The 19,422-nt window shown below is 38.9% G+C and overlaps 1 protein-coding gene across 3 annotated transcripts in view; it reads right to left on the bottom strand.

Annotated features, from left to right (window-relative positions):
* Positions 1–18,693, bottom strand: part of LOC126175135 (ELMO domain-containing protein 3-like) — a 102,707-nt gene extending 84,014 nt beyond the window's left edge. For all 3 annotated transcript variants that reach the window (XR_007535527.1, XM_049921690.1, XM_049921691.1), the window contains exons 1-3: positions 18,478–18,693; positions 18,256–18,400; positions 7,262–7,385 (exon numbers count right to left, since the gene is read on the bottom strand). Coding sequence is in view for 2 of the 3 variants with exons in the window: in XM_049921690.1 (XP_049777647.1) it covers positions 7,262–7,385; positions 18,256–18,400; positions 18,478–18,572 (364 nt within the window). In the remaining variant the exon portion in view is untranslated. The remainder of the gene's footprint in view (positions 1–7,261; positions 7,386–18,255; positions 18,401–18,477) is intronic.
* Positions 18,694–19,422: the final 729 nt, after the last annotated feature.

The raw sequence follows: 19,422 nt of genomic DNA, 5'->3' as shown, positions 1-19,422 counted from the left end.
CTTCTCCCGTCAATTTACATATAATGTATCGCAGCTGTGGAGATGTCTGAAAGAACAGACACCATGCATTCATATAAATAATTCTGATACTGTCATGTACTATTTCCAAACAACACTTTTAAAAATGAGGGAAGCTTTTCTCAGCAGGTTTCTGGAATTCAGAAACAGCAAAGCAATGTTAGGCTATGTTAAGAAACCTCTTAATGTTACTGTAACAGAAAATAAATTTTTCTCCCTTTAATGTTGCCATATGCAACTTTGAAATGCAATTGCTCAATTTAAAAAACAAAGAACTATGGAGCTCAAAATCTGAACTTTTTTTGTGCCGATTTAGGAATAATGGATAAAAACAAATGTGAGATCACAGCACAGGTGGTCTGCTTTGACAGCCCTGTAGATGGGAGGTATGTTGATTTTTTTAAAACCTGGACTAGTACTCCAATCTTCTATAATCAGCTGCAAAAATTATGTCTACCATTCTTTCCTATTTGAGTCTACATTCATGTGAACAATCATATTCAAACATGAACCTTATCTACAGTAAATTGAGAGGTCGTCTTATTGATGAGACCTGGAATTAAAAACAGCAACATACAAACTAGACTTACCCAAACTTTCCAAGAAGATCCAAGGCCATTGCTCACATTACTGTTTTACAGTCACTGTTATGATTTAATTTTATTAATACCGTACAATTTAATTTTATCAATAATACCATTATTAAGTAGATATCAAGTTTTATTCAATGTACCTAAGGTTTAAATAAAACTTAAAATTCTACCTAAAATTTATTAAGTTAATTTTAAGGAGCATTGTGGAGTGAAAGAAGATGTGTTGAGTATTCAGAAAGGTATGTTGAGATGGACGGATGGAAAGGTTGAATGAAAGGAAATGGCCAAAAAAAGTAAACGATGCGAATATGGATGGGAGTATTGGGAGGGGGCAACTTAGCAAACATGCTTCAATCAGACTGAGGGCATTTTTATCACAGGCCATCTTAGGGGTACACTAACTTAAGAACTTTGCACTTACCTATATAGTTTAAGTTTAAAAAATTTGGCTCTCTCAACAAATTTCAATTGTATCACTGTTGATATTAGTCTCTGTTGCGTAATGAGTTTGCTGACCACTGGCCTAGACCAAATTTTATGTATCCACGTCATTTCTCCTCCATCCACCCACCTTTCGTCAATTATTTCTTAGGAAGCATCTTTCTCCTAAAAATCGAAAGTGGCAGCAATTTTGTTCACTGAGCGCAGCACGCTAAAACAACTGTGTAATGAGCCTTTTTTGTGCCCTGAAGTTTTAACAGTATCGCTTTTCATGCCCTTGAAATCCATAGTTCTGTTTGGAGGCACATCAAAGGTTAGCAGAGTCTCGTCTATATTTCCAATTTGTGAAAGTTCAAAATTTTCTCTTTTCCTTGCATTAATGGCAAATCAATGAAATTCAATAATATGTTCTTTGTAATCTGCTGGGATCTTCTATGATATTTTTGTCTCAGTTCACATACAAAGCCAATACTTCTACATAAATACCTCTACATAAATTTTAACACCACAATGTCAATCCAGTAACATCAGCGATCTCTTTGTTAGTGGATATTGCTTTCACTCAAATTATCATTCCTGTACAAGCTTAAATTCCTGCTTGTCTGTTGTCTAAAATTTGTGTATCGAGTTCTGCTTCAAGTTCTGGCCAGTTAACTCCCACTTCTCAGATTACGTTTATTGCAAGATGCTTCCTTTAAAACGTCTTCCTGATTCCACTAACTTCTTATCATTTTTTCAGCTAGAGGTGGCCCAAAATGCTTTTCTGCAGACACGTTTCCATGCTCTTTAGCATATGCAATCACTTGTAGCTTTAATGCAATAGTACAGGAGTGGTGTTTTTCAGCCACAGTTTGCAAATGAACCACACTATAAGGTACAACATAAGTGGAGCTCCACACTAACCCAACAATATCTGAAGCTCAAACAAATGACAAAAATACTAACAATGGCGCATGTGCATCCACTGTACTCTATATAACTCGAATGCTCAAAATTCGCGTGGAAGCTAAAAATGAATTGCTCCAAGATGAAACACTGAAATATGGAGGCTATAGGTGCCTACCTTAGCTCGCTGCCGGCATTTAAATGCATCCAGTTTTCAGGCCTATTTTCAGAGGGAAAAAAATGGTCTTATACAGCAGCAAATACAGTAAATTTGTAACTGGCTGTTACAGTATATAGGCCATGCACTACAGTAATTAATACTGCAATAATTGCATGTAACTTTGTCAATAGAAGACTCTGCCTTTCTTCCCGATATCTGTCTTCCAAGAGGACGCAGAACAGCTTCTACGAAGTTTGGCACGCAGGAGTCATATTGTGGAAGGTGGGTGTGAGCAGCACTCAGCTAGCTCCGTCAGTAAGAGCACTTGCACTGAAAAGCACACACACTGAGTAGGTGAATGGTGAAACACCCCTTGGATATGGTTGGGTTAAAATTTATTTAAAAAAGAGGAAGAAATGAAACAGCGATCGACCAGAAACGTCAGCAAAGACATTAATTATGAATGCGCAGTAAGGTGCAGGGGGGGGGGGGGGCATAAAATAAAAATATAAACCATTCATTTTTCTTTGTACATGATTTTGTTTTCACCCTCTCTTGTGTGTAGAAGGATGGATGAAATTTATTGCTTAAAGTATGAAGTATTACGGGTGTTATGTATCATACGTGTGTGTGAATAAGAGAAGACTTAAAAACAGTATTAAGTATTTTTATTGAAGTGAAGTGGAGCCAAATAAGGAGGATTTTCATCATTTTTATGGCACACATTGGTGTCCTTTAAGTTGGCTGACTGCATCTACAATTGAAATTTAAGAGAGAAAGTCTGAATAGCCTAAATTCGTACAAGCAGAACATTTCTAATAACGCAGTTGTATTATCCTTTAAATTTTTTCCATTCATATATATTTCTTTATTATTATAACACAAAAAACACACACACAAGTCATAGTGGTCTCTCTCTCAATGTGAAATACTTCACAATGAAACCAGCTTTGTTCCCAAAGAGGGTCAAGCATAACTTGCCCTGTTGATGCCCATGTTCAGAATTACTTTAGTATGGGCAACGAGGAAGGGAGTGATTTATTACTCACTCTCTTCATTTTTGGTTGACCATAACGAACCAAGGTTTTGTTCCCAGTGATGGAATCTCGCAAGGAAGGTATCACATTAATGTCTGGCACATTGCACTTTTGTGTAGTTTACTAAACTGTCACAAACATTTAAAATGTTATAAGGTCATTTAGGGTCACTCAGCAGTTTTCTTTGATGGTGTAATAGATGGCTAAAGTGTTCTCTAGAGTCATAATGTGACCCAGAAGAGGAGCTTCGAGCACAGACATTACACCAATTGAAAATTCCCGACACCATTCATTCATATACTTGCTGCTGTGACAAATGTGCACCACCAAATGGAACTACATTCTACTTACAAGTTTACAGGCTTTATGGTTTACATTTTACTCTCGCTACTATACTTACACATATACAGAATGAGCTTGAACTCCATGGCCTTAAGTTCACATGCTGTTTCAGGGATGTTTTTCAGTATAATGTACCCATTATCTCTGGGTCACTCACTATAGAGTAGGTGCATTTTGTTTAATTTCTTATCCTAATTAATTTTTGTATATGCACTTTACTGAAAATCTGTGCATAACAGTGCAAAAGTCAACAGTATACACTTTGTGTCTTGTTTGGAAACAAACTTGTTTCATTCTCGCACAGTACTTGCTCTTGACAATAGTAACGCCCATTTTACTCTTTGCCCGTAACCTCGAATTTGTTACTGCTTGGTTCTGCCTCGGATTTTTTTTCCAGCCATGTCGGTTGTATGTTAGCAGTTGGATAGGACAATGACCTGACCAATATTTACCTTGTGTGGATTCACTGAATGGAATGGATCAGTGGCCCAACTTTAATATACTGAGCTCTTCCTGCAGTGACAACATCACATTACTTTTATAACTTGCAATTCTTCATTAGTAAACCTATCCCTACTGTTCTGTATTACTGTTAACATACATCACTGCCGGGGGGGGGGGGGGGGGGGGGGGGGGCGAACTGCAACCAAACTGAGTACTACTGAATGTCAGCTTGAGGGTGTAAAGTAAACAGGCATTATTGTTGACAACAGCATATACCACAAGTGAATGGAACAAATCTGTTTCCAAACAAGAAGCCCAGCACATACCTTCAACACTATTACTGTTGTGCAGATATTTTCAGTGCAACTCACACACAAAGACTGGAATACATTTAACAAATAACTGAGGTCATAAGCTGTGAATGCTACTCTGAGATGATGAGGATGGCACACGAGGGTTAGCCACAGTGTGCAACATCAAACCAGTCAGAAGACTGATGACCTGAAATCTAAAAAATGACAGACACAAAGATAAACGAGGATAAGAAATCAAATGTAATGCAGTTACCAGGGGGCCCTTGCACCAAAGTACTCAGGAAATATCCTTCAAGAATCTCCAAAATTTTGTTGGCAGCATTCAGGTTCATTCTATGTGTCTTCATTTGTGTATCATGAGCCATCATACAGTAAATGATAGAGGTTACCTAGTGTATCAGTGTGATCCCCATACACTTCTAATCTTCCTGTTCTACTTGTAGTTGTATGTGATAAGAAAAACAGTTGAAGTACTCCAATTTTTTGCAAGATGTATTTTGAAGCAAATAATGGGTTTCTTGGCTTTTCCTTGAGCATGCACTCTCAATTTTACGAATCAGCTTTTCCGTGATTCAAAATGCCTAAACAAACCCCTGGCAGTTTGCACAACTATTCTCTAATGATTCTTGATCTGTGATTAATCCAACTTTGGTACAGTCCAGGTTGGCAACATTACTGCAGAATTTGTTCAACTAGTTGTTCAAGCAACTGGTATTACCAAAAATTAAATTTCTGTGGTCAATTAAACTCAAACCACTTTGGATGAATATCCACAGATGTGTCATGGGTGGGACAGATTACTTTCACTGCTCAAAGATGGAATCGTCTTCTGTTTCCCAACAAGTTGCTACTAATGCTGTCTCCTGTATATAACTGTGTAAACTGTAAACAGCTCAGAGACATATCGATTGTTATCCAGTAGGTAATTTACATCATTCAGTAAAGTAAAATAAGACCTGGTTAGGGTGGCAGAACTACTGTGTTTATGTTTGTGGGGGCAGGGAGGGAAACATGCACCAAAATTCTCACATGTGGAGCACTCACATGCTATGTCTATATGCTGGTGTTCTGATAGCACAATAGTCAAAATAATAACCAGCATTTTTGTTTGCCAGTAACTCTTGCACTTGCAGTAATTCGCATGATGCCTTTCTCCAAGTTTCATGGTAAGCCTTGGTATCCAGTTCTGCGAGATAAAGGCTATGTGAAGTTTTCACAAAGTTGATATCTTGTTGTATTGTTAACAATAATGCAGAAATTTTTGTCTAACAACACATTTCCTCATATTGCCAAAGAGATTTTTATTGTGTGCACTTTGCCTCTTCTCCTTTGGGATAGACACTCGAATCCCTCAAATTTTGCATTCAATCATATCTTCTATCAGTATTGTCACTCCTATCTCCATCTCTTTTTCAATAAATTTAATGGCATTATCAGAAAGATGACACATCCAGCCTCAAAGGCATTGTCAGCAATAACTTTCCAGACATGCACTGTAATATAACAAAGCACACCATTCAAACTACAATGAGGCTGTACCTGGTCATGACAAAATTAGTTCCCACTACAGCCAGGTCCACAGTTAGCTTTGTCAAGTAATCCCTATAACGAACAGCAACAGTCCTATCACATTTCTTTTAATTAATTAATTTATTTATTTATTTATTTATTAGGTTCCATGGGATTTGGGCGGAATGTAACTGGTCATAGAACCAGTCAGGGCAAAGTTTAGAAAATAAAAAAGAAAAAAACTAAAGGAATAATAAATCACTAAAAGACTGAGAGAATGTGCACGTAACTGACACATACATACGAAAGTTGACAACTACTGTGAGGAACTGTTGCACTGAATGGGACTATACCACAAGAAAATCTTTCAGTCTAGATTTGAAGACTTCAAGTGTGAATCAGTTAGTTTTTTTTCCCTGGAAGCCTACTGAAAATTAAACCTGATAAATGGTGCATTTCTTTTTGTACACTGCTTAAATAATTGTTATTAAAGTGCAAATAATTCTTTTATACAGTGTTTGGACTCTGAATGAATGTTGCAGCATCCTGTGAATGTGTCAAGATTGGCAATAACAACTCCCATAAAAGAATATATGTACAGCGACGGGAGAGTTGAGGTATGGCGTAAGTTACTTTTATTTCCGATGATGTCTCATGACTGGCAATGATTCTTATGTATGAGCTACTCAATCTCTAAAAATGGTTTTCCACTGGCAACACAAAACATGTTCCATACTTTTGCAACAAGCTTACATCAATGGCAGACATCTGCAAATATGCACTTCTACTCTGAAATTCACCATAAAATTGGAATAGCTGTAATCTCTGTCCAATCATATGGACTCTACAATTATCTATAGCTAGAAGAGGAACTATTACTGTCAGAATGCCATTGCTAAGAGGACAAATGGATGAGACCCTGTGAGTACATAGTGTCATACTAGATGCTTACACTCAAATACGTTTAGAATTGTCTAACTAATGGTCAGTTAATGTATAATTATCTGGAGCACAGATTTTAGTCTTAATATACCTAGTTCTGGCATTACAGTTTCTTATACTGTTATAAATATAGTAAGAAAGTTCTGACAGACTGTAAATAATCTGGGAACAAAGAAAACCACTCACTAAACAGCAGAAGCATCGAGACATCAACAGGCAGATACAAAAGAGAATGAAAACTTTGCAAGCTTCTGGAAGACATCCTTTGACAAGCTAGAGTACACTAGCTCATCAAAGAATTTCTTCTGAAAGATAGAAAAGTTTTCATTCTCTTTTGTGTGTGCCTGTCATTGATTCAAAGTTCCTACTCTTTAGTGAGTGATCTCCTTTACTCCTCCTACCTTATACTGTTATTTTCGCCACAATTTATTGGCAGCTAACACCACATTATAAATTGCACTGACATTAATTTATTTACAATGATATTTCCTTACTTGAACTTTCTTGTTTGACTACAGTGCACAGAGACCATCTCTCATGTGTGTGCAGCAATTTACACAATGAATATGCACTTACATTTTGAAATGGCAAACACCAACTCTCTCTCTGAGCTGAGATGTTCATCCAGTTGTGGAGGACCAACCAAGCAAGACAAAAGTGTGCACAGTCCTTTTCTCTCCACTTCTACAATCACATTTTCCTGTAATATAATGGGGGGAAAAAATGGAAAAGAATGAAGGATGAATGCACAAACACTATAATTTAAAAACTGAACGGCAGTGTAAAGAACAATGACAACTGCACATGAAATCCTTAAAATACAGAAATTGGGTGGTAACACTCAAGCATATTTGCCACAAAATCATCACAAAAGGCATTTGTATGAGCACCCTGCAAAATTACAGACATTACATACATTACCTCATATTTTACTTAGCTATGAAATGACTGTTTGGAGATCCAATACACAGAAAATGGGCACAATTTTCAAAGTAATAATAATAATAATAATACTGTAAAGATGCGTTCATACACACTGGTGCCCCGATGTACTCACTTGTTTAGTATCTTCAGGATCTGCTTAGACCTTACACTACGAAATGTTCAACAAATCAGCAACTCCATGAACTTAGTAGGTCACCTTAATGACTTTAAGCTTAAGGATACCAACATCTTCGTGAGCTTCAATGTCATCTCTCTGTTTACCAGAGTGACTTTACAAGAATCCTCAGAATTATTGGCCTGAAATTTGACAGAGACCAAACTTTTTAGGCACATCTTGATGTCAACGTACTTTCTTTTCCACATTGGCTGCTGCAAGCAGACAGAAGATATGTGGAACATTTTGAGGGGATGCCTTAGAATCAGCCCAATGGAAACCTAGCTGTTCCTTGCAGTATGTAGATGACACCATCATATGGCCATATTGAAGAGACATGTTGAATGGCTTCCTCATACATCTCAATTCCTTACACAGAACATCAGTTTTACCAAGGAAGTGACCTGGATGAAGGGCTCCCCTTTCTGGGTGTCGTACAAAGAAGAGTGGATGGCACATTAGGCCACAGTGTGTACAAAAAGAAGACTCACACCTACCTACACCCTCGGGCAGACAGCTGCTACTACTTGATGTGGAGGAATGGAGTGCTCAAAACATTGGTACATACGGCTCGCACCCTCTCTGACAATGCAAGTCTCAAACAAGAACTTTAACATCTGAGGGCCTTGTGCTAGAAGAATGGCTACAAAGAGTGGTAAATTCAGAGAGCCCTACATCCACTATACAACCAATGTAAACAGAAGATAACCCTCAGGAGGCTGTGGCCATTGCATTTATTCCTTTTTGTGACATTATCCATAAAGACAAGATGAATTCTCCAGAAATACCAAGTGAAGATCATCTTCTAGCCACCAGCTAAAACATGGGCATTGCTCGGTAGTGTCAAAGACAACCTCAGATTAAAGAAATCTGGTGTCTATCAGATACCCTGCCAATGTGGCACGAGATATAAAGGTCAGATGGTGTGCACTGTCGAAGATCGTTGCTGAGAACGCCAATGGCACACCAGATTGCAGCAGCATAACAAGTTGACTATTGCATTGCATTGCCTATCAGAATTATATGGAATGGATTAAAACCACACTAAGGTTCTGATACAGACTGGCTGTGTCATTAACGAATCTATCAAGATTGAGTAAAGGGAACTGCAAGTCAACCCCAATAATGGTACATCCTTGTTAAGGCCTGAGAAGCTGCAATTATTCTGATTAAGAAGTGGAAGTATATACCACACAACAAACTGACATTGGGAGCAGGTGGAGGAACAGCAGAGGTGCTGCAGCATACATTCCTGGTGCGAACCTAGGTCGGAGCAGTATGTTGGTGGGAGGAAATGCTGGACATGGACAGTGGTTAGAGTGGTAGATCAGAGGAAGACAAAAGCATCGCCGCAGCCCCTAGTGCTCAGTTCATCAGTACACATAAGAAGAGGTCTCTGGGATGTGAACAGAAGTCAAGGAGGTACAAGGGCAATGCCATGGACTGCTTCACATTACAGAAGACTGTTGTATTACAGAGATTATATATAAAAGGCAATGTCCTGGCTGACTGACTCGTCGTCGACCAGCCCAAACCGTGATGGACAGAAGTTTGAAATCTGGAGAAGGTGTGCTCTTATAGTGTAAATGTCATTTACAAAGGGATTTTTCCAAATAGGGGATGAAGGTTTTTTTAAAAAATGTCACTATTGGACATATTAAAATTGGTATTTGGTTTCTCGGTCAGAAATAAAGAAATACAAGGTTTCAGCATTTTTGGAAATTTCACCCTCTGGGGCAGGGGAGGAGGGGGGGGGGGGGAATAGTGGGTGAAAACTTTCTTTGAAAATATGTCATTATTAAAGAATTACTAAAGTATTTTTAAAGCTGTATCTAAAAATATTGGTGTTTGACTTCTCAGTTAGAAATAAAAAAATATGTTTCAATGTTCTTGAAAACTTGAGTGCCTAAGGGTGTGAAACAGGGATGGGATTTTTTATGGCAGTATTTTATAAGCAGAGCATTTTTAAAGATAAATCTACGAAAATTTAAATTTGGCTTATCAATCAGAAATAAAAAATATATGTTTCACTGTTTTCACACTTATGAGGGTGAAATGCAGAATGACAGTTTTTATGGAAATATTTTACTGTGCAAGCATTTTTGAAGCTAAATCTATGAAAATTTGTATTTTGCTTCTCTGTTAGAAATAAAACATACATGTCACTGGTTTTGGAAATGCAACCCCTAAAGAGGTGAAATAGTGAAACACTTTATGAAAATATTTTGTTGTGAAAGCATTTTTAATGCTAAATTTTTGAGAATTGGTGGTTTGGCTTGTTGGTTAGAGGTGAAAAATATCTATTTCATTGTTTTTGGAAATTCAGCCTCCAACGGAGTGAAATAGTATCAGGCTGATTCACTGACACATCACCCAACCTTAACTGCTAGGCATAGAAACATGAAGTTTGGAGAGGGTGTGTATCTTATACTGTAGGCATAATTTACGAAGGGACTTTCCAAAATTCCACTTCTAAGGGGGGAGGGGGGGGGAATAGGGGGTGAAAAGCTTCTTGAAAATATGTCACTATTAAGGGAATTTTGAAGCTACAATTATGAAAAATAGTATTTGGTTTCTCAGTCAGAAAATAAAAAACACAAGTTTCAGCATTTTTGGAAATTCAACCACTAACGGAGTAAAACAGGGGGCAAAAATTTTTTTAAAAATAAATAATTACTAAAGAACTACTAAATGGTTTTAAAGCAACATCTATGACAACTGATATTTGACATCTCAGTTAAAAACAATAAAAAATAAATAAAAATGTGTGTTTCAGTGATTCTGGAAATTGAAACCATAAGGGAGTGCAATAGGGGATGAAAATTATTTAGAAAATATTTTGTCACATTAAAAAAGTCTTAAAGCTAAATTTATGAAATTTGGTATTTCACTTTTCAGTTAGATGTATAGATATATTTGTTAGGGGATGAAAACTGCTATGGAAATATCTCCACAAGAACACAAAAGTCACGATTAACAAAAACTTTGGACTCCAGCTACCAGAATTGCCCTTTGGTCAGAAGTACTTTCAGAAGAGAACATGCTTACATGGTCTTAATTAGCATGAAAAGCTTAGAAGGTGTTGCAATTTATGAACAACATAAAACTTCTATTATATAAAAACAAAAACCTGCAGGCCATACAGTCTATGCGAGCAAAGCAGTGTGCGCTAAGGTAGTCTAATGCATAAAAATGAATATTTGTCTGTCTTCTACGCATTCATATGCCCTTCAATCAATTATGATGAAACTTTGACGAGTTGATTTACACATGCCTGTGAAGGTTCCTGAAGGGTGGGAGGGAGGTCATGAGAGGGGGGAGGGGGGGAGGGGAGGGTTGTTGTAAGAAGCACCTACCATCGATGGTGGTACAGATGAAAAGGGGCTGACATCCGACGTAGAAGCTTAACTAAGGAACAGACGGAGCAAATTCAGTCAAATTTTGTACACACATTATTTGTATAAAAATACTGTTTGAGTAAAATTCACCTATCGCATAGGGCCTATATAAAAATATTGGATAATGACCGATATTAGTATCGAATCCATAGCTTTTGGGGTCATTAGGCTTTTTGATGACAGTCACAGTGAATTTTCACTCCTACCATTAGGGTTAGGAGTGGGTGCAAAGATAATGACATGTCAGCATCTCTCTGTAATGCCTGAAGGAATTTCTACCAAAATTGGCACACACATCATGGGGGCGAAAAGGCATGACAACAGTATAACTCAGGAATGTCTGGAGCAATTTCAACAAAAATTTGGTAATTGAAGGACTAATTATTTGTATAAAACTGTTGTGAGTAAGATATCCACACTACCATTAGTGGCAGGGGCGATGCTGAGAAGGGTTGATGTGAAGATACTCTTCAGTGCAGTATACTTTTTAACAGAGTTGGCCAGTATAAAATAAATAAGCTGTGGCAGATTGCTGAATACATGTGTATCTATTTGTCCAAGTCCTTTCTGTACTAAGTTACTTAACAAAATCTTAAATTGGATTACATGATACATGAATTATTTAGGAATAAAGGAGATGACTCACTGAAAGGCAGAAGTGCTGCATCGTCGATAGGTACACAAACAAAAAGTACGGAACTTCGCTACCTTTAGGAATGATTCACATGCATACACCTGTCTCTCTACATTCCAGAAGCTAGCACAGATCTGTACCTTTTGTTTGTATACCTATGGAAGAGACAGCACTTCTGCCTATCTGTGAGTTGTCTCCTTTACCCCTAAATAATTCAAAATTCTCAACTAGAACTTTCCGTACATTACACATGACACATTTAATAAGCTGTGGCAGATTGCTGAATACATGTGTATCTATTTGTCCGAGTCCTTTCTGTACTAAGTAAGCCCCTTGCAGTCTTTGTTGTGGTCGTGTTTGGCCCCAGTATTGTATTCAGCAAAGGTCCCGCATTCGAGTCTCGATCCGGCACACAGTTTTAATCTGCCAGGAAGTTTCATATCAGTGCACACTCCGCTGCAGAGTGAAAATCTCATTCTGGTATATTAATGTACTTTATTGTTATATGCCACTATTTATCTTTAAAAAATACAATGCATGATTAATATAAGGAGTAATAACAATATCTACTAAGATTTTTCTCCCCCTCCCCATGAACCACAGCTCGCGTGCCACAACGATACAAATAGCCATTTAGAAGGTGTAACAATGTCTGCGGAGTATCTGTTGAGAAGCCAGACAAACATATGGTTCCTGGAGATGGTCAGCAGCCTATTTTGCAGTTGCAGGGGCAACAATCTGGATGATCTGGGCTTGTAACATCAACCAAAACACCCTTCCTGTGCCGGTACTGCAAACGGCTGAAAGCAAAGGGAAACTACAGCAGTAATTTTTCCCGAGGGCATAAAGCTGTGCTACATGGTTAAATGATGATGGTGTCCTGTTGGATAAAATATTCTGGAGGCAAAATTGTCCCCCACTTGGATCTCCAGGTAGGGACTACTCAGGAGGACATCCATCATCAGGAGAAACAAAAGTGGCATTCTACGGATCAGGGTGTGGAATGTTAGATCCCTTAATTGGACAGGTAGTTTAGAAAAATTTAAAAATGGAAATGGATAGGTTACAGTTAGATATTGAGGGAATTAGTGAAGTTCGGTGGCAGTTGGAACTGGACTTCGGCTCAGGTGAATATACAGGTTACATATATAAAACCAATCAGGAGTAACGCAGGAGTAGGTTTAATAATGCATAAAAAAGGAGGAATGCAGGAAAGCTACTACGAACAGCCTAGTGAACGCATTATTGTAGCCACGACAGACACAAAGCCCACATCCACCACAGTGGTGCATGGTTACATGCCAACCAGCTATGCAGATGATTAAGAAATTGAAGAAATTTATGCTGAGATAAAAGAAATTACTCAGATAGTCAAGGGAGACAAAAATGTAATAGTGATGGATGACTAGAATTTGATAGCAGGGAAAGGAAGGAAAAATTGTAGGTGAATATGGACTGGGGGGGGGGGGGAGGAGGAATACAACAGGAAGTCAGCCAGTACAGTTTTGCACAGAGCACAATTCAATTAATGCTAACATCTGGTTTATCTGACTACACTGAAGAAATTGTGAGGAGGTACGAAACCTCAGAGGTAGTATCTGGATAAGTAGAAAAAACCAGAGGTTGAGAGTTTCAGAGGGAGCATTAGGCAACTACTGACAAGAATGGAGGAAAGGAATACAGTAGAAGACAAATGGGTAGCTATGAGAGAAGAAATAGTTAAGGCAGCACATGATAAACATGTAAAAAAACAAGGCCAAGCAGAAATCCTTGGATAACAAAGAGGTAATGCATTAAAGGAGAAAATACAAAAATGCAGTAAATGAAGCAGCTGAAAGGTAATACAAACATCTAAAAAAACGAGACTGGCATGAAGTGCAAAATGGCTAGGCAGGAATGGCTAGAGGACAACTGTAAGAATTTAGAAGCATACAGGGTGCTACAAAAAGGTACAGCCAAACTTTCAGGAAACATTTCTCACACACAAATAAAGAAAAGATGTTACGTGGACATGTGTCCGGAAACGCTTAATTTCCATGTTAGAGCTCATTTTAGTTTGTTCTTCCACCTACACTCAATGGAGCACGTTATCATGATTTAGGGATACTCTACCTGTGCTGCTAGAACATTTGCCTTTACAAGTACGACACAACATGTGGTTCATGCACGATGGATCTCCTGCACATTTCAGTCGAAGTGTTCGCACGCTTCTCAACAACAGATTCGGTGACCGATGGACCAATCGGTAGAGGCGGGCCAATTCCATGGCCTCCACGCTCTCCTGACCTCAACCCTCTTGACTTTCATTTATGGGGGCATTTGAAAGCTCTTGTCTACGCAACCCCGCTACCAAATGTAGAGACTCTTCGTGCTCGTATTGTGGACGGTTGTGATACAATATGCCATTCTCCAGGGCTGCATCAGCGCATCAGGGATTCCATGCGACGGAGCGTGGATGCATGTATCGTCGCTAACGGAGGACATTTTGAACATTTCCTGTAACAAAGTGTTTGAAGTCACGCTGGTACGTTCTGTTGCTGTGTGTTTCCATTCCATGATTAATGTGATTTGAAGAGAAGTAATAAAATGAGCTCTAACATGGAAAGTAAGCATTTCCGGACACATGTCCACATAACATATTTTCTTTCTTTGTGCGTGAGGAATGTTTCCTAAAAGTTTGGTTGTACCTTTTTGTAACACCCTGTATATCACTAGGGGAAAGATAGATACTACCTACAGCAAAATTAAAAAGAGGCCTCTGCAGAAAAGAGAATATCAAGAGCTCAGATGGAAAACCAGTCCCATACAAAGAACGGACAGGTGGAAGGAGTATACAGAAAGTCTATACAAGGAAGATGGTCTTCCAGGCAATATTATAAAAACAAAAGAAGACGTAGATGAAGACGAGATGGGAGACATATTACTTTGAGAAAAATTTGATAGAGCACCGATAGACCTAACTCGAAACAAGGCCCCAGAGTAAATGTTAATCTTTCGGAACTACTGATAGTCTTGGGAGAGCCGACCATAACAAAACTCTTCCGTTTGGTGTACAAGGTGTATGAGACAGGAGAAATACCCTCAGACTTTAAGAGGAATATAATAATTCCAATTCCAAAGAAAGCAGGTGCTGACAGGTGTCAATACTACCGAGCTACCAGTTCAATAAGTCATGTTTGCAAAACACTAACACAAATTCTTTAAAAAATGGAAAAACTGATAGAAACTGACCTTGGGGAAGATCAGCTTGGATTCTGGAGAAATATAGGAACACGCAACACAATACTGACCCTACGACTTCTCTTAGAAGATGGGTTAACGAAAGGAAAACCTACATTTATAGCATTAGTAGACTTAGAGAAAGCTTTTGACAATGTAGGCTGGAATACTCTCTCCACAATTCTGAAGGTAGCAGGGGTAGAATAGAGGGCATAAACAGCTACCTACAACTTGTTCTGAGATCAGATGGCAGTCGTAAGAGTCAAGAGGCATCAAAGACAAGTTGAGAAACGAGTGAGACAGGGTTGTAGTTTATCCCCAATGTTATTCAATCTGTACATTGAAGAAGCAGTAAAGGAAACCAAAGAAAAATTTGGAGTAGGAATTAAAGTTCAGGGAGAAGAAGTAAAAACTTTTAGGTTTACCAAAGACATTCTAATTCTGTCCAAGACAGCAAAGGACTTGGAAGAGCAGTTGAAATGAGTGTCTTGAAATGAGGACTAGCAATGGCAAGAAAAGTGTTTCTGAAGATAAATTTGTTAACATCGAATAGTCTAATAAGAAGATACTGAACGGAATTTGGGAGAAAAGAAAGTTGTGGCAAACCTGACTAGAAGGGATATGCTGATAGGACACGTTCTGAAGCATCAAGGAATCATCAGTTTAGTACTTGGGGGAAGTGTATATGCAGGAGGGGGAGGGGGGGGGGAATTTTAGAGGTAGACCAAGAGATGAACATACTAAGCAGATTCAAAAGGACAACTGCCCAGAACTGTATTAAACATTTTGTGGTAAGTATACAGTAGTTTAAGAGGAATTAAGGCACCTTCCATTAACCAACTACTCTTACTCCACTGAAGAGTACCCTCACAAGCATAGTCTCTAGAGGAACGGAAGGTTCCAAATGATTGGAAAAGAGCACAGGTAGTCCCAGTCTTCAAGAAGGGTCGTCGAGCAGATGCGCAAAACTATAGACCTATATCTCTGACGTCGATCTGTTGTAGAATTTTAGAACATGTTTTTTGCTCGAATATCATGTCGTTTTTGGAAACTCAGAATCTACTATGTAGGAATCAACATGGATTCCGGAAACAGCGATCGTGTGAGACCCAACTCGCTTTATTTGTTCATGAGACCCAGAAAATATTAGATACAGGCTCCCAGGTAGATGCTATTTTTCTTGACTTCCGGAAGGCGTTCGATACAGTTCCGCACTGTCGCCTGATAAACAAAGTAAGAGCCTACGGAATATCAGACCAGCTGTGTGGCTGGATTGAAGAGTTTTTAGCAAACAGAACGCAGCATGTTGTTATCAACGGAGAGACGTCTACAGACGTTAAAGTAACCTCTGGTGTGCCACAGGGGAGTGTTATGGGACCATTGCTTTTCACAATATATATAAATGACCTAGTAGATAGTGTCGGAAGTTCCATGCGGCTTTTCGCGGATGATGCTGTAGTATGCAGAGAAGTTGCAGCATTAGAAAATTGTAGCGAAATGCAGGAAGATCTGCAGCGGATAGGCACTTGGTGCAGGGAGTGGCAACTGACCCTTAACATAGACAAATGTAATGTATTGCGAATACATAGAAAGAAGGATCCTTTATTGTATGATTATATGATAGCGGAACAAACACTGGTAGCAGTTACTTCTGTAAAATATCTGGGAGTATGCGTGCGGAACGATTTGAAGTGGAATGATCATATAAAATTAATTGTTGGTAAGGCGGGTACCAGGTTGAGATTCATTGGGAGAGTCCTTAGAAAATGTAGTCCATCAACAAAGGAGGTGGCTTACAAAACACTCGTTCGACCTATACTTGAGTATTGCTCATCAGTGTGGGATCCGTACCAGATCGGGTTGACGGAGGAGATAGAGAAGATTCAAAGAAGAGCGGCGCGTTTCGTCACAGGGTTATTTGGTAACCGTGATAGCGTTACGCAGATGTTTAACAAACTCAAGTGGCGGACTCTGCAAGAGAGGCGCTCTGCTTCGCGGTGTAGCTTGCTCGCCAGGTTTGGAGAGGGTGCGTTTCTGGATGAGGTATCGAATATATTGATCCCCCTACTTATACCTCCCGAGGAGATCACGAATGTAAAATTAGAGAGATTAGAGCGCGCACAGAGGCTTTCAGACAGTCGTTCTTCCCGCGAACCATACGCGACTGGAACAGGAAAGGGAGGTAATGACAGTGGCACGTAAAGTGCCCTCCGCCACACACCGTTGGGTGGCTTGCGGAGTATAAGTGTAGATGTAGATGTAGAACATTAACATTTTACAGAACAACTAAATTTTATAGAAATTAGCCAGTATGTACTCTTACTCAGTTAATGTTCTCATTTATATGATTATTCATAACTACTTTTGTACATCATACACACAACTTTAAATTATTCTACTGTAAAGTGAAGAAAATACAATATACATCTTCAGCTTCCCTGCACATTTCATAGGCTCTTCCAATTAAGGATCTATGGCACAAATATATGACTAAATCACATACCAGCTAGGTCCCCACATTAAACTTAAGTAGAGCTCTATCTGTCTATTGTTTTTGAAAGAACAAAGCCATTTATGCAGTCTTTGAATTCCTGAACAATTACCCCACTCTAGAAGGCATTGTCTAATGTTTTCTCTTACTCTCGAATCTTCCATGTCGTCCTAATTTGCCCTCTCTCTGCCATATATATGCCTGTCACTTCTGCACAAATCCTAACTGTTCTACACCACGACGAATACTGCATTTTTTAAATATTTCAGGAGAGCATACAGTTGAGCCTGTATCTTAACTCATCTACCACATGTGCAACCCAACAGCCTATCATACTGCAGTTTTAGAACACTACATCATCACGCTCAGAGCCTGATACGCAATATACCTGTCACACATTAGTTAAATCAAAGGCTACTAATAAACTAATAGTTCTTCAAACAATACTAATAGCCACATTTGGGCTTCATTTGATTAACACATATTTTACTTGACCTGACATGCACTGTTGCATTCAACACAGTTTTGAGAAGTTACAAAATAAGGCTACAATTTCATGACTACTATTAATATTCAAGAAGTGTGTATCTTCAGCACACAGCTATCCAAAAAACTGAAGGACCAACTGATAAAGCTTGATAAAGAATCCAATCCGATGTTATCAGTTACTGAGCCACTCATCACTTAGTTTTCTGACTTCATCTACTGGACTAAGCAACCAATCCTCACCGTCTTCTGAGCTGAACACAGCCGTTGAAAGTACGTTAACGCTTGCTGGAACGTCAAATGGGACAAAGGGTACGTATTGAGTTGATACATCGGTTCCACTGTGGCAATTCCGTCCCATTCTCTTCTTGCAGATTCGACAGCAAACCTATATGAAAGGCAATGCAACAATATTTTGCTTGTAACAGGTTTAAAGGGATCAAAGACAAATTCAACAGAGTAAACCTTTCTTTCTCTGGGGTAGCGTTAAGACGATGCCATGCAAATGCTGAAGTAATATCTAAATCTGATTTATTTCCGTTTCCGTCGCTTGCAGGCATCGTTTCGCACTAGGTCAGGCTGTATAATTCCACTTAACTATTTACTAGTTAGGATAGCACAATGCAACAATGAGCAAGGCCCACTCCTCCTTCAACAAGCGAACTTAACATCACAACCTGACGGCAGGAGTGTCTTTCTAATTATATCTTTGACCAAAAGTGAATCTCTTCAGCAGAAGAGTTGCAATAGTGGAAAAGTCGTAAAATGAGTCATCAGAAAACAATGAGAATGAAAACTGGAACAGGGGTTTCTGAATGAAGCTTAAATGGTAAAACAATGTAGAAAATATATAACACCTCAAAAGGTAATATTGGCAGGTAACAGCTATTTCACCACAGACTCTCCACACAGTACGCTACTACGGATTACGTATTCACAGGTTCACTAAGCTTGGAATGTAGTTTCATAAATTACGTATCTTAAGTGTATTGCCATCTATTAAGACAGATTGCAATGTGGTATTTAATATTTTATTATGACTGAAAAGAAACTTGTATAGAAACAGAGACTAGGCCTACTACGCAATGTGATTTGAATAAACAAGACCGCAGCGTCTGAAAAGGCCCGTCCACACGCAACGATCTGTCTGCGCAAACGTCTGCGCACATAACATCTGCGCAGACAGATCGTTGCGTGTGGACAGAAGATTTGCACCAACATGAGGTGTGTGCAAACCTGAAAGTTGGAGTTGGAGGTTTGAGCGAAACCTCTCAAATCTGTGGGTTCAAACCACATCTGCGCAGACAAGTTGGAGCGTGTGGACAGGAGATCGCCGCAAATCTGGCGCGAAACAGCGGTTTGCTCAGTCTAGTGTTTGTATTTGTGCGCATAGGGCATTAAAATGGCTGA

This window comes from Schistocerca cancellata, chromosome 3, assembly GCF_023864275.1.
Source record: "Schistocerca cancellata isolate TAMUIC-IGC-003103 chromosome 3, iqSchCanc2.1, whole genome shotgun sequence".
Classification (NCBI taxonomy): Eukaryota; Metazoa; Arthropoda; class Insecta; order Orthoptera; family Acrididae; genus Schistocerca; species Schistocerca cancellata.
The sequence above is the reverse complement of the archived record's forward strand: the minus strand, read 5'-3'. Positions and strand labels throughout refer to the sequence as shown.